The 24951-nt window shown below is 51.3% G+C and overlaps 1 protein-coding gene across 1 annotated transcript; it reads right to left on the reverse strand.

Moving 5' to 3' along the window:
* Nucleotides 1-597: 597 nt before the first annotated feature.
* Nucleotides 598-24044, reverse strand: RAB5C (RAB5C, member RAS oncogene family). The gene is made up of 6 exons (XM_060646065.3): nucleotides 23919-24044; nucleotides 5255-5509; nucleotides 3593-3744; nucleotides 3264-3386; nucleotides 2256-2349; nucleotides 598-1519 (listed from the first exon to the last, which is right to left on the reverse strand). The coding sequence occupies exons 2-6, from the start codon at nucleotides 5418-5420 to the stop codon at nucleotides 1404-1406; spliced, it is 651 nt and encodes a 216-aa protein (XP_060502048.1). The 5' UTR covers nucleotides 5421-5509; nucleotides 23919-24044; the 3' UTR covers nucleotides 598-1403.
* Nucleotides 24045-24951: the final 907 nt, after the last annotated feature.

A 24951-nucleotide genomic window follows, 5' to 3' on the forward strand; every position in this document is an offset into this window, starting at 1 on the left:
CGGGCCTCTGTGGTCCTGGGAGAAGCTGGGGGCCCGCTCAGTGTGGCCCACTCAGCTTAGCTCACTGCCTGGAGCAGTAGCTCCAGCAGGGAGCAGTAGAGGTCCAGGAGGCTCCACAACCAGCAGAGGGCCCTGACAGACCAGGGACCAGATGGCTTAGACCTGGTGTGGCCTTGGCCTTCTAAACAACACAAGGTTTCAGAGGTCACCTGGGCGGAGGGTGAGAGGACCGAGTCCTTCACAAGCCTGGTCCAGACTAACCGAAAAACCCCAAAGAGGTTGTTTCTGGTGTTTCAGAGACCAACTATTTTCAAATACAAACTGTACATCACCCCAGTAGAATCTGGAGGGAGTGGGGGAGAGGCAAATGCGGGCCCCTCAACTTCAAACTTGGTGAGATTCAGCCCCAGGTCACTCTCACCCCACCCTACCCCTTAGAGCTGGTAGAGCAAGGGCCTATTTCTCTTGGTTACCATCACCACCAGCATCCCTTCACTTTTGCGGGGTGGGGGGTGGGGGAGTGAAGTTAGTTCAAGTAAGCTAGAGCAGATGCGGTCTGATAAACTGCCAGAGAGAGACAAGGAAGACAAGTGGGAGGTCGATCGATCGGCTGACTATATTGACAAGATACTGATTGGTTACATGTTGAAGAAAACATACAATACAAAATACAGAAAAAGTTGGTTCCATCCCCTCCCACCCACCCCCCCCTTACCCACCCACCCCCAAATACTCATCATCGTGATTTGGTCAGAACAGGGCTCAGAGCCAGAGGTCAGGGTGATGGAGGGGGAGGGGGGTTATGGGGAATGGGTTGGTGGCTGTCACAATAATGCTGTGGTAATGCTGTGGTTTCTCTCCCAGCTGTGCGTCAGGGGGTGAGGGGGGGGGGGCTGCAGCCTGATGACAGCCAGCTGAGGGAAGAGCTGCCTCTCCCTTCCCTCGCCCCTTAGGGCCACCACCCAGAACCAAACCCACTCCAAACACAGTAAGGATATGGATGCTCTTGCTGAGTCTGCTAATCAGCAAGAGGGAAAGAAGGGTAACTGCTCCAACCCCCGCCTCCCCACATACAAGGGTGGGGGGGGAACAGGGGCACGTGGCTACTACCAGCAGAGGAAGAGTGGGAGAGCAGTAGAAAGGGCTGGAAGTGGGAAGAGCAGAAGATCATATATATTAAAAAAGTGACTTAAGACTTAAAATTGAATTAGTATTTGTACAGAAAGGTGCAGGTGGAATAACTCACTCCGGCCTATGATCAAAATTCTATGGAGAAATCATGGCGGACCCCTCCCCCTGCCCCCCCAGTGGTAGCCCGAGTCGTTAAGTGCGATTGGTTAGAGTGGATTCCAGTCGGGTCGGTCAGGCGGAGGAGGTGGGGGCAGCGGGCAGGCAAGGGGGGCTCAGTTGCTGCAGCACTGGCTCCGGCTGGCTGGGTTGTTCTCCTGGAGGTCCACACCTCGGTTCCGGCCTGGAGCACCAGCTGCATTCTGGGGCTCGTTCTTGGGAAGCTTCTTAGCTGTTTGGAAGAGGAGGGGAAATATGCATTTGTGGGGCTACCCCAATACTCTTCCAAGTATGCTTGAGTGGAAGCTGGCCTTTGTACCACCCAATCTGGGATAACCCATGGGGGAGCTTCGCTTCTTTGCGCCAGGTGCATGCATTCTGAGTGTTTCAAGAAACTGAGGCAAAGAGGGTGCCTGGGTGGCTCAGTTGGTAAAGTGTCCAACTTCGGCTCAGGTCATGATCTCACCATTTATGAGTTCGAGCCCCACATCGGGCTCTGTGCTGACAGCTCGGAGCCTGGAGCCTGCTTTGGATTCTGTGTCTCCCTCTCTCTCTGTCTCTCTGTCTCTCTGTCTCTCTCTCTCTCTCTCAAAAATAAACAAACATTAAAAAAAACAAACCTGAGGCCAAGAGAGATTAAATAACTTGCCCCAGGACCACAGAGTTAAATGATAAAACAAGGATTCAAACCCGGGCAGGATGACTCACTACAGAGCCAGATCAGCCTAAAGATCCTAAGAAGTGGGTAGGGGGATGGTGATGTAGGGTTTTCGGTGGGTGGTAATCTAAAGGGTCAGAAAGTGAAATGTTGAGACTTTGGCCCAGGCTGTAGAAACTTCCGGGGTGAACTCTCTATATCTGGCAGTCAGATAAAGTGACCCCACAGACTTACCATATACTACAAAACAGCAGCCAAGTGATAGGATAGGACCCTGGTCAGGGGAGGGGAGGGAAGGAGAGCAACTCACCTATTGCCATGAAAATTTCATTCACGTTCATCGCAGTCTTTGCTGATGTCTCCATGAACAGCAGACTGTTGTCTTCCGCATAGGCTTGTGCTTCCTGGTTTAGATGGAGGTGAGAAAGTGGGTAGGAGGGAAATGATGACAGTTGGCAGGGGCCAGGGCCCAGGATAAAAATCTTCCCTCCTCACAGTCGCCTTACACACAATAGAGACAATGCAGGGATTTTTCAGTCCCGAGGCTCTCCTGCTCTGGGTCCCCCACAAATCTGCACCACACCCAAGGCCCCCACTTCACATACAGCACCTTTCAGTTCACAAACATTGGCAGATGTTTTACTCAGGTTTTCCTAAGTCCATTCTGCCTTTTGCCCTTCAAAATCACTAAGCTAAAAAAATACTTCTAGAAAGTTATCCTACAAATGCACATGCACATTTGGAAAAAATACAAAAGCATGTGGATGTTGACCGCAGTGCTGCTTCCAGTCGTTTGCTATTACAAACAACCTACAAGTCCATTGGTTAAGGGCCTGGTAAAAAATACACAGTATTATGGGGCACACCCCCATCGATGTAAAGAAGGGATTCATTCGCATGGGTATATTTCTAGAAAAATAAGAAACTGTGATGAACTTGGGGGAAGGGAGACTGAGTGTCTGGGTTGGAGATTTAAATTTCATTCCATGTATCTTCCTGTACCGCGTAAATTTTACTCGTGCGTGTTTTATGTGGATAAAAGTAATCCTTTTTCAGTAAGTTTCATTGAAAAGTCAGTTTACACAAAAAATAAGCGGAAGCTTCAGCTATCCTTATGCATACACACGCCACCAGCCGATGACAAAGAACGAGGAGGAGCAGAGAAGTCCTTTAGGCCCACATTCAAGTCACGAGAGGACGGCAGATGAAAGCGCCCCGGCCTCCCCACTTGGCCCTCCGCACAGCCCCTGAGCAGCCGAGGCTGAGCCAAGCGTGGAGCCGGCTTACTCCTCCCCACCAAGTCCTGTCCTCCCCCCACCTGGAACTCCACGGCTCTCTTGCTGGCCAGGTCCGCCTTGTTCCCTGCAAGTGCGATGACGATGTTGGGGCTAGCCTGCCTCTGTAGCTCCTTCACCCAGTTCTTGGCCCGTGCAAATGTATCCTGGGGAGACAAGGCCAGAATGTCAGAGAGACAGAGGCGGCATTCTGCCCAGGGCCACTCACTTAGGGAAGCTCGAGCTGGCAGAGCCCAAGTGTCTAAGATGCTACCGCCCTGGAGATTCTGGTGAGACACCCCCAAACGACAGAGGAAATCTGCCCACACCCCATCCAGGAACAAAGTGTTGAGAAGTAAGGGGAAATCTTTACTGTGTTGGTGATGTCATAGACCACGATGGCAGCTTGGGCCCCCCGATAGTACATGGGGGCCAGGCTGTGATACCGCTCCTGTCCAGCTGTGTCCCAGATCTCAAATTTGACTGTTGTGTCGTCCAAACAGACCGTCTGTGTGAGGAAGGCCGCTGTAAGAGGGAAGGTGGTGTTATAAGGCAAGAAGGAGCTCAAGAAGCCACCCCCACATATCTCCCCAGTACTGCATGTGGACTCTTTGCTGAGATGGGCCCAGAAAAGCCCCCAGCCCAGCGGCTGAAGCAGGGTAGGTGGTGTTTGTATTTTTCTGCCATGTGTCAAGGGGACTGGGGGCTGCACAGGCCTTACAGACCCACACTAGGCAAGGGCAGAAGGGATGTCTGTCCGCACCTGAACCGTTTTAGGAGCACCTCCGAGGAGGACTGGCAAGGGGCAAGAGAGGGAAAAGCCCAGGGGAAAATGGACTCCCAAGCACAGAAGGGTGGGCCCACCACTCCCCCCGTCCCCCTCCCCACCTCCCCTCACAGGGGACAGTCAGGCTGGAAGCCTCCCTAGTCCCTCAGTTTGCTCCGGCCCAGGGGTGTTGCTGGCCTTCGGTTTCCTGAGGACACTCACACACTTAGCTACACTGGGGCCGCCTGAAAGTACATGCTGTTCCACTGCCAGGCGGAGGCTGGGTGGCTGGCTTCCCGGCTGCCCCTGCCACCTCCAGGCATGCTGGCTAGCCTCCACCCCCAGCTTTGACCTTGACCCATTCCTGATTGGCCACCCTGTGGCTCGACCTTCAGGTAACACAGTGACCCTATCTTTGGTCTGAGGAGACAAGGGAGCATGTGGCGCTTGTGCACATGCTTCAGGAGGAGTCCCAGAGCCGGGACAGGCAGGTGGGAGTCCCCACCCCGCTGGGAACCAGGGGAGGATCCCAGAGAGCTCAGAGTGGAAGCCAGCTCCCTGCTCTGCCCTCCCCCCATGCCCCTGAGGGCCCAGTGGGGGGGAAACTGCCTCACTTCCCCGTCTCCAGCTCCTGACTCGGGTGCTGAGGAGGCAGCAGAGGACTGCTGACTCGGCCCGTTTAGCTTCCAGCTGCCTGGAAACCTCCTACCAAGAGGGCAGAGAAAGGGTGACTCAAGCCCAACGTCCGCCCTGGCCCCTAAGGTTTGTACAGGACACTGAGGCAGGGAACTGAGCCCACGCCCTCACGGGCTACACGCTGACCACCAGGAAATCAATGATAGGCTCTGAGCTCGAGGGTAAAGGTCAACTTCAGAAACGCTGGCCCGCTCACCAGGCCATTTCCCCATTCTGCAAAGTAGGAGAGGCCAGGACAGACGCACTGCCTGGTACGGTCAGAAGGACCCTCAGACCGAGGGTCTCCCTTCCAGAGGCCGGGTCAGTGGAAGGCCCTTAGCCAAGGCCGCGCAATAGTACAGTGGCATAATCGGGAGGAGAAGCCAGTTTTGGACTCCCAGCTAAGTCTTACTGGGTGGCGGTGGGGACTCCGGCATGGAGACCAGCTGTTGGATTTGATTCCAGGGCCCAGGTGAGGAAGAGGTGCTGCCGCCGCAGGCACGTTTAGTCCCTCCGGGCAGGCGGCTCCCTTCTCAACGCCAAGGCGTTTCTTTGGCATTCCTGAGGCCGCCCCACTCCCTTGTGCCCACTCACCTCCAATGGTGCTCTCCTGGTACTCATGGAACTGTCCCTTGACAAAGCGGAGCACGAGGCTGGATTTGCCCACTGCAGACTCCCCGAGCAGGACCAGCTTAAACTGACAGATCTTGTTCCCAGCGGCTGGTCCGTTGGGTCGCGCTGCACCTCCCCGACCCGCCATGGCCCGTCCTGCTGTAGTGGTACCAGTGAGCGTGGGGCGGGGGCCGGTGCTGCGCGAAGAGGCACTTAGTGAGGACGGGGGAACTCCAACTGCAAGAGAGATCAGCAGTACTGGTCAGGCCAGAGACTGTCGCACAGCAAGGCCTTCTCAAATCACTCTTAAATCACAGGTCTCTCCCGCTGCCCTCCCTGAGGACCTGAATCCTCCCATCCTGCCAACCCCCCGGCCCCCACCTCCCAGAAGTTAGGAGAAGAGTCCGAACTAGGAGGTACTACACATCTATTTGCCCTACAATCATCTGAGCAGTGAAAAGTGGTCTCCCAACTCTAGGTTCATGGTTCTGAGCAAACATATTACTTCCCAATCCCAAGTATCAGGTACACGCAGAACAATGGGCATATGGCAGCCTGGTGACAGTTAAGTCAACAGGCTCCTTGGAGTACCAAAAAAATCATGCGGGAAGACGCCAGGATCCAGATGAACAAACAACGAACCTGTGGTCCTGTAGCTAAGATCACAGCGCACCTCGGTGCAAAGCCAGAGTGGATGGTGAGGCTGACCAGGGCACAGGGAGTCCAGATAGAAAGCTCATCAGACAAGGTGCTTGGCCAACCTTGTGGGCACTCGGGGACCAGGGACTGGCCAGTGCAAGTTGTATTCAAAATAGCCACTTTGTCCTGCTGTCTCTAGAAGGACTTTCTCAGTCGGAGGCTGGACTGTGCACTGGAATCAAAGTCCCATTTCACTCCTTCATCCCAAACCTCTTCCCCCTGGTTCTCTCATTTTTGGTGGACCAGAAGTCTCACACACATTAAAACACAAAACACACACAAAACCAAACACACACCCAAGCCAGAGAGCTCTGCAGGCAGTCAGAACGGCTGCCAAATTTCCCTTTTCAACAGAGACCTCAGTTCCATTCTCTACTGGCAGAGGCAGAAGGTGACGCAGAGAAGGAACAGGGAAGTATGGGAGGGCAGACACAAATGAGGGACACCGAGACCTGCACCCCAAGCAGCCGGTGTTCCGCACTGACATCTTAGTCACTCTGTTAGTGATAGCTTTGGAGGCGCAAAGAAGGATGAAGAGCCTCTTTCCAGAAGCCTCTAGAAGACTTATACTAAAAAATACCAGAACGTTTACAGAATGTTTTACAGACGAGTACTGTGACGAGGTATTTCATCCTAAACATCTGTATAGCATCTGAACCTAAGCTGGAAAGAAAAAGCTTTGATTCAACTACCCTTAGCAGAATGGAGTCAATGCAGGAGGGGTCTTCAGAACAAGAGCCCAAGCAAGTACAGCCCAGAGCTGCCCCCTCGGCAAGGGGAGTGCATCCCCCTACAGTCAGAGGACGGGGGCGTGAATGAAGAGAAGGGTATCTGTGGGCAGCGACGGGCTATGCTCATGCAAGAAGTTGACGGCAAAGGGCTTGCTTTGTTCAGTCTGAAATCCCTTTTCGCATCCCCGTCCTCCTAGCAACTCATTTAAAAAGTGAGCTTCAGGAAGCATGATTCACTAGCCAGGAAAAACAGTTTCCTTTCTGGATAGCACCAAGGGAAAAGAGGTTTGAACCGGGAGCCACCTCTTCCCCAAGAATACAGGAAGGCAGGCAGTACGGGGGGGCGGGGGGGGGGGAGCTGGGGAATCCCTATTAGTAACAAGAAATGCTAGTGCTATGATATTTTACAGTTTTACAGCTTTCTCTTTTAAAAAAATTTTTTTTTAATGTTTACTTATATTTGAGAGAGAGACCAAAACAGAGCATGAGCAAGAAAGGGGCAGAGAGGGAGACACAGAATCACAAGTAGGCTCCAGGCTCTAAGCGGTCAGCACAGAGCCTGACGCGGGACTCGAACCCACAAAGTACGAAAACATGACCTGAGCCAAAGTCAGCTCTTAACCAACTGAGCCACCCAGGCGCCCCTACAACTTTCTCTTTTCACCCCAGTCACTGATGTTTGCGAGACTCTCGGGCCCTTGAGGCAGGGTCTGTGCTTCTGGCTTCTTTGAGAGCCTTCCTCATAAGGCCTACCAAAGAAATCCTTTTCAGAGCCGGCTAGCATTCACCGAGCAATTGCATAACCATCATCTCCCTTTAGCTTTAAAACAATCTCCCATTTTTTTTCACATAAATAGCCTGCCTCTCAGGTGTTCAATGCCCTGTTCAAGGCCACCCAGCATATAGGTGAAGACCTGGATGCGGGTTGCCTGTGTGCTCCTTTACCTCCTGCGCTCCTGGCCCATCTCCCTGCGGTGGGAAGAATGCTGGAGACAACACCCACCCTGTTTCCGGTCGCTGGGTGAGCGAGACCCTGAGACCTTCTTGTGCGGCAGCAGCCCGGCTGGCCTGCAAGGTGTGGCTCCGGCCCACAGTCACAGTGATCTTGCAGGCCCTGACTCCTTCCAACTGTGGGAGGAGCCGCCCAGGGCCAGGCAGGCGACAGCAGCAGAGGGAAACCACAATGGAATTACAAGTTGGTTATTACCACAAATCCACGTGACACATCGTCCCGGCTGGGCGGCAGAGTGTGGCTGGGGCACTACAGAAGGAGGTATGAAGGAGTGGGGAGAGGGGAACGGAAGATCAAGTCCCCAATTCCAACAAAACCAAAGCAGCTGGGGCTGAGGGCTCCTGGGGTGGGAAGTAATCAGCACCCATAAGTCAAAAAATACAGAGATAACATCTAAGTCTTGTCCCCATCGAATCAGTGGGTTTCCAAACCTGCCCAGACAGAACTTGTATTTTTAACAAGCCAGGAGAGACAAGTAACTCTTATCCAGTGGTTCCTGACCTTGTCTGTACTTCAAAATCACCTGTGCAGCCGGCCCCTGGAGGTTCCTACAAAGGTTTGGAGGAGGGCCTGGGATCTGTATTTTTTTTTTTTTTAATGTTTATTTTTGAGAGAACCCGAGTGGGGGAGGGGTGGAGAGGGAGGGAGACAGAGGATTCGAAGCAGGCTCCTTGCTGACCGCAGAGAGTCCCATGTGGGGCCTGAACTCACAAACCATGAGATCATGACCCGAGACAAAGCCGGATGCTTAACCAACTGAGCCACCCAGGAGCCCGAAGTATCTGTATTTTTTAAAAGCGCTGTAGGTGCTCTCCCCGGCACAAACTGGCAGGTGACATATTCTGCCTGGATATTGATCCTGCTTTCCAGAGGCACATGAGCAGGCACACAAGGCACTTTTTATGGCCTCCGTTGCCTCGTGGTATTATTCCTGGCCCCTCTGGCTGATCACATGAACAAAGGTGTTGACCTTCCAAGACAATAAAGACACAGAGGAAGCTGATTTTGCCACAAAGGGCACGCGAAGACATGGGCGTGTTTAGGACAGGCAAAGGCCACGCCCAGAACCCCAGGAAGCTTTATACCCTCCCCTCCCAAGATTGGGAAGCTGAGGATGCACCCAGGCAGGTGGAAAAGGTGAATTCACACACTGAGCTGGCCTGCCAGCTGGGGGAGGGAATCTCACTGTGGGAATCTTCTGAACCAGAGGCAAGAATTACCCACGGGTACAGGCAGGTAATGGAATTATAACCAAAAATGCCATAGCAAAAATCTTCTTTCAGGTAAAAATCAAATTCTCTTTAAGAGCTAAAGTTGTAGTCAGAGTTTCTTATAAGATACGGAATGGGCCAAAAGATTTTTTTTTTTTTAAACCAGTTTCTCCAACACCAGGAAAAACACACCAGTAGGATGGATTTCCTCCTGGATATTTTCACGAAGCTGCTAAAATGGGCAGAGCTTCAGACCCATGGCAAAAGACTCACCTTGACGTGACTGCTCCCCTTACGCTCCAAGTCAGAACCTTGGTTTGTTCAGAGGCTATGGAGTATAAGCACCATCTCCAATCTTATTATCTTCATAGGAAATGGAAGAGATCACAAGGACTGGGGGGCACCCGACACTTTCCCCCACAATGTACATGAAAGGGCAGAGGGACCCAAGCTCCTAAATATATGCCCAGCCAGTTCTGGAGCCAAGGGCGGGAGAGAGAGAGATAAACAGCAAAATACTACACTTACTCTGGCTTTTCTCTGCTCTGGACACTAGAAGGTCAGTGGGTACCAAACTTTTTTTTTATCAGAATCACCAGGGCATTTAGAAATAACCCTGACCAACTGAATTAAAATTTCTAAAAGTAGAGTCCAGAAAATGTTTTTAAAGTAAGTTCCCCCAGTGATTCTAGGCAGCCGATTTAAGCACAAGAGCTACAGCTGAGGGCACCTGGGTGGCTCAGTCGGTTGATTGTTGGACTTCGGCTCAGGTCATGATCTTGCAGTTCATGAGTTCGAGCCCCACATCAGACTCTGTGCTCTTTAGCATGGGGCCTGTGCTTTAGGTCTTCTGTCTCCCTCTCTCTCTCCCCCCCTTTCTCTCTGCACGCCCTCTCAAAAATAAATAGACATTAAAGAGCTATAGCTGATACAGGAAGGAGGGAGGAATGCCAGAGACAGAAAGGCACCCTTCCAGATCAGTGCCATGGACAACACAGGTGGATCAGACCGTGGGTGGGGACTGATTCCTGGCTTCATGCAACTACTGAAGCCTCTAAGATGCCAGATGCTGCTGCCCTTCACCCTAGCCTCCACTAGATATGTCTCTTCTCTAACCGTGAAGTCACCCACTTCATGCTTTTTGTCCTTCCTGGTAAAAGAGTGAGCAATTCCAGCTGATGGGCGTCTCTCACACTTCCTGTTTGCTTCAGAGACTTCCTCTAGCTGACAGTCCTGGCACAGCCTGGACAGTGAGCTGATTAGGGAAACCAATCAGACTCCGTTGACCAGAGGCTGAGAAGGGCTCACTCAAGGTTAGCCCCTGGTGGGGGAAGGACGGAGAACCAAGTGACCCTGCCCAGGGCCCCCTAAAAGGTGGTCCTGGCCAGTGACTCTTCAGCTATACTCTAGATGAAAGCATTCCTGAATATCTAACACCATAAGAGCTGGGCAAGAAACGATGACAGCAGAAGCAATGTGTTAGCCTGCAGAGAATGAAAAGTGGGGCACAGGAGAAGAGGTAGTTAGGTTCAAAGGTGAAGCTAGAAGACACTAAAAAGCTCGAGTCAGCCAGGGAGATGATTTACCCACAGGCTCCAGAACACAGGCCTTCCTCAAAGGGGAAAATCGCCACTACCAGCACACAGGACCAGAGGGCAGACTCACAGAAGGACTACCGGGCCTCTGACTGGCTGCAGACTCAGAAGGAAGAAAAATCTGAAGCAACACAAGCCATGAGCCACGTGAGGTACCCACTCACCATTCCCCAGCACAGCTCACAGATTAGGACTTGGGAGACTGGTTTAGTTAGAGCCTGGCTCCACCGTTTACTAGCCGAGTGACCTTGGCCAAATCAGACAGGCAACTACTGTCAGCTTCAGTCTCTTATCTATAAAACGGTATTGTTTAATACCAATTGCATGGGGTTGTTGTCAAGGTTAAATGAAACAATGCATAGTTCGCGTAACACAGTATTAGGCCGAGGGCGAGGCTCTAGCAAATGACAGGTTTCTTACAGTACTAAGGGCCTAACTAACTAGTTTTGACTCACTGGTTGCCAAAGCTCAAGGTCCTTGAAGACCTCATCCTCCTCTTTCCAATTACAGAAGAAATGAAGTTGAGGTGAGGTGGCCTGCCTGCAGTCACAGTCAGGTGGTGGCAGAACCCAAGCCCAGGACTTGTAATTCTAGCAGGGCTTCCTCGTCACAGATAGAAAACCCGAGAATATTAACAGTGTCATCACAGCCACTACAAATAACAGGGGTTCTATGTACAAATAACAGCCTTCTATGTAGGCTTTAATGGAATATGGCTTTTAACAATGGAAAAATGAGTTTGTATCAAACTGTAAAAAAAAAAAAAAAATACTGCTAGACAGGAATATTTTATATCTTGATTTGGGAGGTAGACACACAGATGTACACAAATGTAAAAATCTATCAAGCTGTCCAAGTGAGATGTATAAATCTTACTACGTGTAAGTTACACGTCAATACAGAATGTTTCCGGAATCCAATTTTGCATACAACAGAGAGAAAGTAAAGCTTACAAATGCTATGAAACCATTCTAGCTTCCCTGTATAGAAGATATTTTCTGTCTCCTCTTTAGTATAACAAAATTCAGAATAATAAAGACAATCAAAAAGACGGATGCCTGAATTAGAAGAGGACTAAAAGAGGGGAGCCTGGCTGCCTCAGTCAGAGGAGCACGCGACTCTTGATCTCGGGGTTGGGAGTTTGAGCCCCATGCTGGGTGTGGAGATTGCTTAAATAAATTAAAAAAAAAAAAACAACCAAAAAAAACAAAAAAAAAAATAGAGGGGGTGTCTGGGTGGCTCAGACAGTTAAGCATCCGATTCTTGGTTTTGTCTCGGGTCATGATCTCACAATTCATGAGTTCAAGCCCCGCATCTGGCTCTGCGCTGACTGTGCAGAGCCTGCTTGGGATTTTCTCTCTCTCCCTCTCTCTCTGCCCCTCCCCAACGAACGCATGTGCTCATGCTCTCTCTCTCAAAATAAATAAACATAAAAAAAAAAAGAGGGCAGAGAAAGAACAAATGTCTCTCAAAATAAATAAATGTAAAAAAAAAATAGAGGGCAGAGAAAGAACAAAAGTACCCAGCTAACAAGGCGCAAGCTAATAGGATTCAATACAAACAGGACCGCTACACACATACTAAGAATATATTTGCACTTAACTGTGGGCTGAAGAATTTTAAAGTTGCTTAAAGCTTCATAATAAAAAGGGAAGGTGACATTTATGTCTTTTCAGTGAGCAGAAAGGTTACCACAGTGACGCTGTGCACTCTCCAATCAGTCCAGAGGGAGTCTGCAGAGTCTGCAGGGTTTAGGGGGTGCAGGTTGGGGGATGGAATCAAAGAGAGGGGCATCTTCCCATGTGACCAGTACTATGGGACTGCAACACAGAGGACCTGTGTCCCACCTGGAGGATAACAGAGGAATCTTGGCCCTGGAAGCCAGAGGCTTAGAAGGCCAGGTTGAGATTTGGGGAGAACGCTGATGGGGTGTGTCAGGCCAGGGCTGGGGCCCCTCATCCCACCACAAAGTAGGGGATTCAGGATCAGGAGAGCTGGCAGCAGGGGAGGAAGGTGTGCCGCGTTTACACAGTCACAGTAAGAGGACTGCCTTTCCAGGGGGAAGGGAAGGAAAGCATCCCAGAGAGCTGCCCAGGGTGAGCTGCGCCCCCTACCACTGCAAGATGCCCTTGAATCTGCCCGAGCCCTTAATCCATCTCCCTTAACTGGGATCAGTTTCAGCTCACTCCCCTTTCAACGAGAACTCTGCTGGGGCTGGCTGCCTGGACTTCCCCACCACAACGGGGCCCTGACACTGTCCACAGGGGCTCCTGCTGGAGCCACTAACAGCACTAACACCTGCAAAAGGGGCCAGGGTGCAGGAGCTCCAGGAGTCTGAAACCCTAGAGGCACATGACCAAGCGGTCCTTTCCACTCTCCGGGCAGAACCGGGCTCCACAGCCCTTTCTCCTGGGCAGGAAGATGCCAAGGTGAGTGAGGCGGAAGCCACCCTTGAGGGACAGATCCCCAGCTTCCCGGAGCCCTGCCCCATTAAGAACATCAAGAAAGCCTTCCCTGAGCTTCGCGCTGCTTTCTCGGCTCTCGACAACAGACGATCCTGAGGCTGACAGAAGCAGACTCAGCGCTAACTTTCAGGCAGAGGATGGAAACCTCCAGCCCCTGTGCCTATAGGGAGGATGACTGATGGGGGCTGGGCCGGGGGGGAAACATCACATATTTGCTGACACAGCTTGGTCACTGTGGGCTGCCTGTACTGTCCACAGAAGGGCCCCAGGAGTCATGGGTAGCTCTGAGAACCTCATTCACTGGTCGTGCTGGCCAACAGAGCCAGACGTTGGGGCGGCAGGTAGTGAGGAAGGCCAGACAGACAGGGGACCACCTGCGGCTGCACCAGGCAAAACTCGTCCTGTCTCCTGACTCTAAGAGGCACTAGGGGCCCTAGGTGCTGACACTGACACTCCTAAGAGACTATTCTCCCTAAGGGGACCCAATCTCCTGACTCAGCACACCCCAGTCGGCAGGGTTGCGGTGGACCCTCTGGCCCCAACGGGGCAGCTAAGAAGTCTCAAGCAAAAGCTGGATTGAAGTTTGGTACCTTCTGCGACACAAATCCACACGCAGCTAGCTACAAGATGTGGTGGGAACAGGACTGAAGCAGAGCAGTGGCTCACAGGCCACCACCCAGCTCTTCACTTGCTAGTGCCAGAGAGAGGATGCGAAGAGAGCCGGCCAAGGCACAGGTTCTTCCCTGCTGTGATCCCAGGACAGAGTGCGAGTTACGTGAAAGCCAGTGAGTTCAGACATGGGAGCCCTGCTGACCCACAAGCCTCACAACTACCCTGTATTTGTTCTGCTGATGCAGTTACTTTATTAATTAATTTATTTATTTACTTACTTACTTATTAATTCTTTAAAAAAATTTTTTTAGTGTTTATTTTTGAGATTGAGCAGGGAAGGGGCAGAAACAGAGGGAGACACAGACCCGAAGTAGGCTCCAGGCTCCAAGCTGTCCGCACAGAGCCTGACACAGGGCTCAAACTCACGAACCATGAGATCATGACCTGAACCAAAGTTGTTGGATGCTTAACTGACTGAGCCACCCAGGCGCCCTCATGCAGTTACTATTTACTTAGGACAGTTCTAGCTGGGATCTCAGCAACACAGAGCCCGTCTTCCCCTCTGGCTCTGGAGGGTCTCTGCGGGGGCCAGGAGCACCAGCCGGGCCAGCTGCCACTTCTGCTCCTGCCACATGCCCAGAAAGATGCCAAGAACCTCTGCCGAATGTCAGGGTCATCAGCCACACCTGTTTGTTGGGCTACTCATACCAACAAGTGACCAGCAACTGACATCCCTCATAAACCCTTCCTGTCTTTACCAAAAAAATGAAAACAAAAGAAAGCCAAGTGAATTCACTGCCCTCAGCTCCTAAATAGAGAGCAGAGGGCAGAGACCGTGTTTGAGAAGTGAATGGGGAAAAGAGAATCAGGTATCAGACACCAGCAAACCAAATTCCTCTTGCTCAGACACCACATACATTGTGGTTCAGAGGCCGCCCAACTAACAAGAAACAAGGTCAAAGTTCCCACTGTGAGATCTGAGGGACGAAGGCAACTCTCAAGAGCCTGGATACAAAGTACAGTATCTTAGGCGGGCTTTTTCTTTCTTTTTTTAAATGTTTATTATTTTTGAGAGAGAGAGAAAGAGAGCAGGAGAGGGGCAGAAAGAGAGGGGGTAGAGAGGATCCCAAGCAGGCTCTGTGCTGACGGGAGCGAGCCTGATGCGAGGCTCAAACTCAGGAACCCGAGATCATGACCTGAGCCAAAGTCGGACACTCAACCCACTGAGCCACCCAGGCACCCCTGACTTTTTCTTCCTTAATCTTTGCTGAACAAAATGCAGAAAGAGTGCCAGGTGAAGAAACCAGGCAATGAATGAGTCTAAACAAGTTTCAATGAATGAGTCCGGCAAGAGGTTGGAGAACTTGGGGGCTTGAGATGAGGAGTGAAGAGGGTAGAGAAATTAAGGGCACTGTTACAGATGAAAAGGAGCACACAACAACATTCTCCAAGGCTGCACTACGGGTTTCCTTTGTTTTAACAGCACATGATATCAAGCCAGACACACAGTAGGTGCTCGTAAACAGAGACTGCAATACACACACAGTAGGTGGTGAACGGAGCTGCAATACAGGCCTGGTTGGGTCCGGCAAGTGATGCGGCAGTTGAAGGCTTAAATCCACATCCACCTGCCAGGCTGCTCACACCCCATCACAAGCCACAGCCCAGCCCAGCCCAGCCCAGCCCAGCCCAGCCAAGGAACCTCTTCACTACCTCAGACAGGACCTCTTAGGTTCCTTCTGCATAGGGGCTAAGAGCACAAGTCTTGGAGTCAGACCAACTCCAGTTCAAGTCCCGGAGCCACCATGTACTGGGGTGACCTGGTGTTACCACTGGACCCATTTTCCGATACATAAGATAGAAAGACTAATGCCCATCTCCCAAGGCTGCTGGCAAAAGGATACACGTGAGACTTGGCAGAGGGCCTGGCTCCGAGCAAGCCCTTCATAAATGTTCCTGGGGCAGGGAAGCCCCTGACCCTGGAGGTCCCTACGAAGGAAGGAGATCCTCAATCAGTATGTTCACTCCCTGTTCACACGTTCCTTCTGCTTGCAGTCTCCTTGGACCCCATTCTTCAATGTCCCTCATTTGGAGAGAATGCTGAACACATCGACTACGGTCTGAATGTCTGTGCACCACCCCCCCTCCCCCACCGCCGCGTTCATACGTTGAAATCCTAACCCCAATGTGATGGTATCTGGAGGTGATTAAGCCATGCGGGCAGCACGCTCATGACTGGGATTAGTGCCCTTTTAAAGGAGACTCCAGAGAGCTCCCTTGCCCCTCCCGCCATGTGAGGACATGGAGAGAAGCTGGCCTGGAAGAGGGCCTTCACCACAGCCTGACCATGCTGGCTGCCCCTCTAATCTTGGACTTCCGGCCTCTAGAACTGTGAGAAATAAATGTCCTTGTTTATAAGCCGGGCAGTCTGTGGCATTTGGGTATGGCAGCCTGAACAGACTAAGACGGCGACTTTTAACAGTGTCCTAGAAAAAGGACAAATTCACCCTTGATGTCCTGTGTCCTGTCAATAACCCTCACCCTGTATTCTCTGGAGACTGGCTTCCAAAGCCACAAGAATGGAGAGGGGACCACCACTATCCGGAAAAATCAGCAGGGTTGAACCCTCAAACAGGTAAACAATAACCCCTTAAAAAAAAAAAAAAGAAAAGAAAGAAAAAGCCCCACAAGAGAAAGCATCTCAAAGCCCAAATGCCCTTCCTTCCATTTCAAAGCCTCTTTCAGGAAAGGGAAGAAGTAGTTCAGTTGTGGGGGGGGGGGGGGGGGGGGGAGGGGGCAGGACTAGGACAGCTGACAAAGAAACCAGAGTTCCTTTTAAAGAACCAGGCTGGAAATGCTAGAGGTTTGGAAATTGGCGTCATTAATCACCACAGCCTCTGAGCAGCTCAGAGAGCAATGTGATGACTAGGAGAGCAGCCAGGGTGAGGAAGGCCACCCACGCCCTCCCCCATTCCCGGGATGCTCTGACAGAGCCACCTGAAGAGGACACACAGGCAGCTAGGAATAGAAGACTAGAGGCTTGTAAACCAACTCCTGTTAAGATCCCAAGTTAGTGTTGCCAGAAGGGCTCAAGTTACACATCTTCAGAGGGCTGACAGTACAACAGAAGGATTTAAGCTACTCAATGATTCAGGATCACAGCTCAAAGTGACAGCCTGCCCTGGGCCTGCCTAGAGCCACAAACCCTCCCAAAGGGGAGGTCTGTTCTTGAATGGCAGCAAAACAACACCGGCCCAGGCCACAGGGACTCCCTTCTAAGGCCGAAGGTTTGGCTGGAGCACTTGGCACCTGAAATAGAGGACGGTCATGTATCTTATCTTCCCAAATGGATAGTGAACTCCAGAGCAAACACCAAATCTGACCATTCGGGGATCAGTCCAGTTGTTGGATCAGTCAAAACATCAGGCAGGGGTACAAGAAGTATGAATGGGTGAGTCGAGAAGCAACAGCCTGCTCCTGGGGTCAACTGCCAGGAGTCTCCCACACACATTTCCCAGGGGCATCTTCACCTTGTTGAACTCTGGTGTCTTCAGTGACGAACCAGCAAGACAAGAAACTAATTGGACCCAGCCACACAGGTCCATATCAACATACTTAGAGGAAACAGTTGCTAAAAAAAAGGCAGTGGTCTTGAAGAGATAGCCGATTCTAGGACTGGGGCAGGAAATATGCAAGGTGAGCCTGGAGCATCTGGTAGTGACGAAAAATAAAGAAGTGCTCAAAAGGGGCACCTGGGTGGCTCAGTGGTTAAGTGTCTGACTTCGGCTCCAGTCATGATCTCGAGGTTCATGAGTTCGAGCCCCACATCTGGTTCTGTGCTGACAGCCCGGAGCCTGGAGCCTGCTTCGGATTCTGTGTCTCCCTCTCTCTCTGCCCCTCCCCCACTCCCGCTCTGTTTCTCTCTCAAAAATAAACATTAAAAAAAAAAGGTGCTCAAAAAATGAACCCCCCCCCACCCCAATGATGGGGTGGGTCAAAGGGACCTGAGAGACCTCCCAGTGACCAGACCTGGAACAATCTGAGCAATAAAATAAAGTAGTACTGGATTACAAACCAAAATATAAATATCCATGAGTCCATACTGTTATAAATAAATGAATAAATCGGGGCGCCTGGGTGGCTCAGTTGGTTAAGCATCCAACTCTTAATCTCAGCTCAGGTCATGATCTCACGGTTTGTGGGATCGAGCCCTGCATCGGGCTCTGTGCTGTAAGTGCAGAGACTGCTTGGGATTCTCTCTCTCCATTACTCTCTCTCTGCCCCTCTCCTGCTCACTCTCTCTCTCTCTCTCTCTCAAAGTAAGTAAATTAATTAAATTTTAAAAAAAGAATAAAGAACTGAGGGACAACAAACAAATCTCTCCTATTCCAGAATTCCAAATAATTCACGTAGATACACTGCCCTCGAGGAGAGAAGCATAGTCCCCCACTCGAGTGTGTGCTATACATAATGACCTCCTTCCAAAGAGGACAGTACAGAAAGGGGAGGGGAGACAGCGACTTTCCAGTGGAGAGACCTGACGAACATCACCTCAGCCAGGTGACCAAGGCTGACATCAACAGAGATAAGTCACGTTAACTGCATGTACTCTTGATGTGTGATGAAAGCAGCACTTCACCTGTGTGGTCTTCCTTCCCCTGACTCATAACCCCAGTGTAATCATGAAGAAAACATTAGACGAATCCCAACCGAAAACACGCTAAAAAATACCTGAGCAGTATTCCTCAAGATGGTCAAGCTCATCAAAAACAAGGAAAGCCTAAGAAACTGGCTCAGCCAAGAGGAGCCTAAGAAGACACGCCAACTAAATGCAATGTGGTGTCTGGATGGGATCTTGGAACAGAGAAAGGACCTTAGATAAAAGCGAAAGGAATCTGAGTGAGGTGCGGACCTTTCACGAACAATTACGTATCAAAATTGGTTCACTCAGTGTGACAAATGTGCAATATTGATGTAAGAGGTTAATAGTAGCAGAAAGTGAGCCGATGAGAAAACTGAAAGCTGTGCTACCTATGAAGTTTTTCTAAAACTATTCTGAAATAAAGTTAATTAAAAAAAAAAAAAAAGGCAGTGGCTCATCTTGTGGCAAAATGAGATCCAAGGACACCAGTGACCATGAACTCATGTTCCTAAGACAAGTGAACTCTCCACGGAGCCACACTGAGGGGTGTGTGGGAAGAGGGGTGGCAGGAGCCGCATCAGTGGTCCCGAGGTGCCCCACCCCACAGGCACAGGGCCTGAGAGTTTGAAGGCCATGGGAGTAGGTCACAGAGGGAAGGCTGCTCTCACCACTCCTGTCCACACAGCTGCTGGTGCCACTTTCTTAAGATCTCCCCCCTTCACGAATGAGCCCATGCAGATGTGCAAAGCAGCAGCCCCGCGTCAGAGGTGAAGTCACCCCCAGTGATCTTGCTGAGTCCCAGCCTGCCATCGGTGCCACCTCGCCACAAGCAGCCACCGAAGCACAGCTACCGGGTACACGTGCTGCAGAAGGTGGCCGGCGGAACCGTGGATGGCCAAAGCCATGGCCGCCTTTCCCCATGAAACCCTTCACTGGGAAGATTGGAGACTGGGAGACGGCAACCCTCTAGAAATTCAGTCTGTGACCTGTCCCCACCCCCATGTCATCTGCACTGTAACATTCATCCCGTTCACCTGTTTGCTCTCCTGCGTGTGAGCAACTTCCTGGAGGACAGGCCAAAGATATGGGCCAGGCTTTGGGATCCACACTGTGTGAGCTCAGAAAGTGTGTGTTAAAAGACGTGGGCAGACATGTGCTTCAAGGGCACCTATGAATGTCTGCGCTTTTCTTTAACAACCCCAGCAGGGGCCTTCCATGATGGGGACCATGGGAGGCCTGGACACACAGAGAAAACAGGACATGACCCCTCCAGGGCTCAGGCACTAGACAAGGGGTACTAAGACCAAAGTGCAGGGAGGGGAAAAGCCCTCAGCCTACTTAGAGGAAGGGAAGGCTTCACAGAGGAAGTGATGTTCCAACGGCCAACTGCGCGCTTTAAGAGGAAAAGTCAGGAAATGTGCCTCGGAGGCAGGTGAGGCGAAGAGCCTTGGAGGCAAAGGGAGGAGCACACAGCCCAGAAATGGGACAATAGGGGAATCCAAGCACAGACTCGATTCTGACCCGACTGGGAGTTCCCCACCATAACGAGGGGATTAAACACAGTACCACCCTCCTGGGGTTGTCAGGAGGATTAAGGAGTCAGGACACATGAATGGCTAAGAAGAGCATAGCAAAGCTCAAAAAGTTGCATTTTTACTTGTATTATTATTCCAATATACAGGAGACGGGGTATTTAATCTGAGAACTACTCTCTTAAAATATCAGGCTATTAATGTGGAAGACTCCTTAAGATATATTCCAATTCTCTGCCATGACTCTTGGAAGCACTATTACCTGGACTTGGTGACATCCCAGTTTATAAATCCTATCCTACAGGGCACCTCAGGTCATGATCTCAGGTCATGATCTCAGCTCAGGTCATGATCTCAAGGTTATGAGTTGGAACCCTGTGTCAGGCTCTGTGTTGATGGCATGGAGCCTGCTTGTGATTCTCTCTCCCTCTCTGCCCCTCCCCCGCTCATGTTCTTTCTTTCTCTCTCTCTCTCTCTCTCAAAATAAATAGATAAACTTAAAAAAAAAAAAAAAAAGTATTATAAATCCTACCTGAAGCAGTGCTTCTCAAATAGCCCCAACAAAAGCACCCCTGATTAAAGTCAGGGGAGAGGAAATGCAAAACTCCAGGAATCTGGGAATTGAACCCAAAGCAGCCTGCCACAAACAAAATATTGTCTCTAAGTTTCTTGTGTTAGCTTAAACTCATGTAAACTTTGCATTCCAATCTGTAATAGATCCATGACTGTTTTAATACAAAAATGCTTAAAACTAAGATGGAAGTGCCTAGAAAATGCAAAGACCCCTCTTAGTCGGTGGCTTGGACTACCCACAGCACAGGACCCCCGCAGGGTCCAAGAACCCCAGATGAAGAAGCACAGTCATGGCCTTAGCATTCTCTTCTGCAAAATGGGAATAAAACCCACACCGATTCTGACCGGTATCTGTGAGATGAGACAACATGCGAAACCATGAAGCAGAGCACCAGGCGACACAGCAACACTTGGTACCAATGCTGAAGCAGAATCTTCGGGATGAATTATAATGTGCCTTCGAAACCCCACTGATCCATAAAATTGCTATTTGTGGGTATCTGGCTATCCTGTGCCAGGCACCGGACTAGCTCCTTTACCCTGTTTCTAATTCTGCAAAATACTTCGTATCCCCATTTTACTGGAAGAAACAGAGGCTCAACAAGATCAAGTCACAAGTCCAAGGCCAGGCGACTGGTAAGTGGGGGAGTCCAGACAACAACTCAGCTCTGGCTGACTCTATAAAGCTCCTGTGCTTTCCACCCTACCATACTACCTCTCTGTTTACTGGACAAGGCTCAGAAGAAGGATGTCTCTAAGAAGGACTTGCTTCGTGGGGCTGAATTTGAATTTTGACCTTGCTGTTTCCATGTAAATTCTAGTGAAAGGAGCTACTGGTGGACAGCCACATTCTTCCCACCCGCGAGCAGCAAGGGGAATCAGGGGGTGACGCAGAAGCCGCGCTGCTGGCTCCCAACACCCATAACCCGGCCCAGAGAGACCCCTGAGCCCACTCACTTTTACTTTCATTTTCTAGCCATCACGACTTTCCCAGAAGTGAATGCTACAGATGTCAGCAAACTCCCGCCCCGAAGAGTACTGACTTGGGACTCATAACTACCATGGTCCCCAGAGGCAGAGGAGATGGGGGTCATGGAGGCTAGGAAGGTGGTGTGGGGGTGGGGGAAAAAACAGAAGCAGAGGAGGGCATCAATGACACAGACGCTAAAGGGTCTGCAGCGGGGCCCCTGCCTGCTCACCCTGCGTGCCCATTCCTTGAAGCAGCCCGAAGAAGGGCCCACTCTTAGGGAAAAAGAGGCATGTGGATTCCTAAATCCCAAGCCCCGGCTCTACCACCTTCTAACCAGATGACCTAAGGCTAGCTACTTTAAATTCCTTCAGCATCATCTCTAAACTGAAGATACAAAATCTCATGATCTCCCAGGATTCTTGTAAGGTAAGGAACAGGTATGAAAAGAACTTTGTTTCTTGGGAGGATCATGTGTGAAAAAACCCTGCAACTTTAAAATGATTTCTAAAAATCCATCGTTACCACCTCTCTATTGCATGAAGGCAGAAAAGGCCAACTAGTCGAAAGAGGCAAGCGAGGAGAGGCTTCTGTGGCACACAGAGCCCTTCCTCTTTTTGCCAAGCAATGTCAGATCTCTGCTTGGACTCTACAATCCCTGGATACCGGAAGCGGCTGCCTGACTACCGGGGGCACTGATGCCTTCCACATCTCTCTGAAAGGGAGAGCTTCTCCTTCAAAAACCTGTTTCAGAATTCTGGCCGGGAGAGCATGTCCAGACAAAGAGGGTCCCCTCAGAAGGCTGGCAGCCTCATCCTGTGACTCTCAAAGAGTTCCAGAAACCACAACCCTCGACAGGCGAGATAAGTTTGGTCAGAGACCGATGGCCAGTGAGCAGTCAGGCCTCTCCAGCCCTGCCCCTCAGAGGCACAGGCTGACCAGATTAGAGAAACTAGACTGGCCACAGAAGTCTCCAACAACCTTCCAAAGAAGACCACACTAGTGGTCCAACTGTTGACCCCAATAAGGTAGGCTTTTTTGTTGTCCAATAAAAAAACGAAACGAGTGCATCCCAGGTCTAGCTCAAAAGTTTGTAGGAGTGAGACACTGGTGACTGACTGTCCAGAAGAAGTCAGAAAAGGTCTCAAGGCAAAAAAAAAAAACGTTTAGCACCTGTAAGGGCAGTAAAGACGGTGCAGAACACTGAAGAGCTACAGAAATTCCCAAAGACTGCATGGCCTTTCCTCCCTTCCTCGGATGTGATAGCAAGGGTCGGTCATGGCCTCAAAGAGTCAGGCTACTCTCGTTAAGGTACAGTCTTGGCCTGTACTTTGGCCACATAACAAAGAACCTCCCAGGCTGGTCTGAGACAACAGCCATTTCACACACCTAAGTCCCAAGCACTAGACAAGGATCAGATGTCAGTACAGGCTGCCTCTTGGAAAGGCTGGGGGGAATCAGCCCTTTCTGGCATGTATGGGAATCCCTTGGGCTACAAAAATCAGCACATCAAGAAGCCAGAGGTGCCACTGTGCTCTCACCTTGCTCCTCTATAATCTACAATTTGTCCAAGCCCAGAAGGGACTGGAGAGGCCCTAGGACTAGAAGTGGCATAGACCTGTTGATCAAGGAGATGTGTGTGTGTTTGAGAGTGGGAAAGAGATGAGCCAGGACCCTTTGATTCCAGATTCCTAATTTTTGGTCTTTTCCCTCTACCCTAAAGACCAACAGACAGCAGTCCTAGGAGGAGCAGTCCCTCTGAAGCAGCTTGGAAACCACTCACGTGCTCTGGGAGGACAGGGCTGAGCCTGGAGCAAGGGGGAGGGGGAGAGGGGAGAGAGAAAGAAGATAATGAATGGGCAGATCCACCCTGATCTGTGATCTGTAGCTAGGATTAAGCAAACCTCAGCTAAATTTTTCAGAGGCAGGAAGAGAAATACACTCAGAAAACACAACTAGGGAACAATATAACTAGAGGACAGATATGGGGGTGGAGGGGGCAAGACAAGAAGGCAGTTCATCCCTAAAAAGTGGCCAAGACTTCAAATTCTACTGAGATCCTGGCTGGCTCCCTGGCTCGAGGAAAGAGGGGAAGGGAGGAGCTATGGGAGCCTGTGAGAGTGGAACGCTGTCACCCAGGACCCCTCCGCCCTCCCCCCCCGCCCCAGGAAATCGAGATAAAATTTCCCTAGGGCTGGAGGGGACAACTGTTTTTGTGGGACGGTGTGGGCCGGCGGGGAGGAAAACCGCGACAGACAGCACTCCTCGCCACCTCTATAGAGAAGGAAGACCGCCTCCTTCATACCTAGCAAAGATTCCTCCAGTTCTGGGAGCAGAGGGAGCAGAATTTGGGGTCTCTCCCTCCCACAACTGAACTGGACAGGCCAGAGGAGAGCCCTGGGGGTGTCCCAAGGCTCATAAAGGGCCGGTTAGAGTGGGTAAGAAGGGCCCCCCTTTGGCCCGACGCCTGGGGAGCCCCTTAGGAGGGGGCTACGGGTCGGGGGAGGGGTCACTATCCCCCTAAGCCGGGGTTGGGCGGGAGGAAGTGCTGCCCCGAAGAGGGTTCAACGCGAGCGAGACACTGGGTCGCGGGACAGGCACACTCACGGCGGCTCCGGGGCGGCGGCGTTACTTGGGGCCGGGGCTCGGACAGGCTCCGCTCCTCTCCCCCCGGCGGTGTCCCAGGCTCCGGCCTCCACTTCCGCCTTTCAGCCGCTCCGGATCCGGATCTCCACCTCAGACCCGCCCCTCAATACTCCCAGGTGACTGACAGGGCGGAGAGACCAATGGGAGGCACTCTTGACCGATTTACAGGCGACGCCTGTGGGGGGCACGGGCGAGGCGGGAGAGCGCGCGCGAGGGACGGCGGGACTTGTAGTTCAGAGAACTGGGAGGAGCCGGTGGCCGCCTGGGACTTAGGGTTAGGGTGGAGCCCGCTGCCGGCGAGGCGGAGCCCGGCCGGGAAAATTTTAAAGCCAGGGCTGCCAAACGCGTCACCCTGGGTTCCAGGAGCCCCGAGGGGAGGCGGGTGGCAGAGCGCTGGAAGAGGGCAGACGACTGTGTGAGCAGAATTGGGAAAGGAAAAATATGGTGTGAATGAATAATGCACATGAGGCCGCAGTCCTGAGCGCTGGCTAAACCGGAGAAGCCTCTGTCTGCACAGAGCTGCCAAGTCAGCTCTGGGAGCCCGACTGTTGGGGACATTCTGTAATGAGGAAGGTGACGGAAGTGCTATAGGAAGGGTTCTCTGGAGGTGAACCAGAGAGATCAAAAGGAGAGCTCCTGCCACTGCTCAGCCGTAAGCCAGGACCCTCCTCCTTTGGCTGAACATCAAGACACACCAGGATCACCTCTACCTCTGCCTCCCCCGACCCCGACCCCGACCCCGAACCAGCTCCTGTCTCTGATGCCAAATATGGAGCCGGACTACTTCTGCTTTGGCTCTCCCCATCCATAAATACAGATTAGAACCATTTCTGTTTGCCTCCCCCACCTTGACCTCCATATGGATCAGGACTATTTCTATTTTTCTTTTTTCTTTTCTTCTTTCTTTCTTTCTTTCTTTCTTTCTTTCTTTCTTTCTTTCTTTTTCTTTCTTTCTTTGCTTCCCTTAATGTGGATTAGGACCACTTCTGTCTCC

The sequence above is a fragment of the Panthera onca genome, chromosome E1 (genome assembly GCF_046562875.1).
Source record: "Panthera onca isolate mPanOnc1 chromosome E1, mPanOnc1 haplotype 2, whole genome shotgun sequence".
Lineage (NCBI taxonomy): Eukaryota > Metazoa > Chordata > Mammalia > Carnivora > Felidae > Panthera > Panthera onca.

Coding starts and splice junctions, on each gene's coding strand:
- RAB5C (XM_060646065.3), bottom strand. CDS start 5,420: ATGGCGGGTCGGGGAGGTGCAGCGCGACCCAACGGACCAGCCGCTGGG. Junction 3,745..5,254: donor CCAGGAGAGCACCATTGGAG/GTGAGTGGGCAC, acceptor TCCCTCTTACAG/CGGCCTTCCTCACACAGACG. Junction 2,350..3,263: donor AGAGAGCCGTGGAGTTCCAG/GTGGGGGGAGGA, acceptor CATCTAAACCAG/GAAGCACAAGCCTATGCGGA.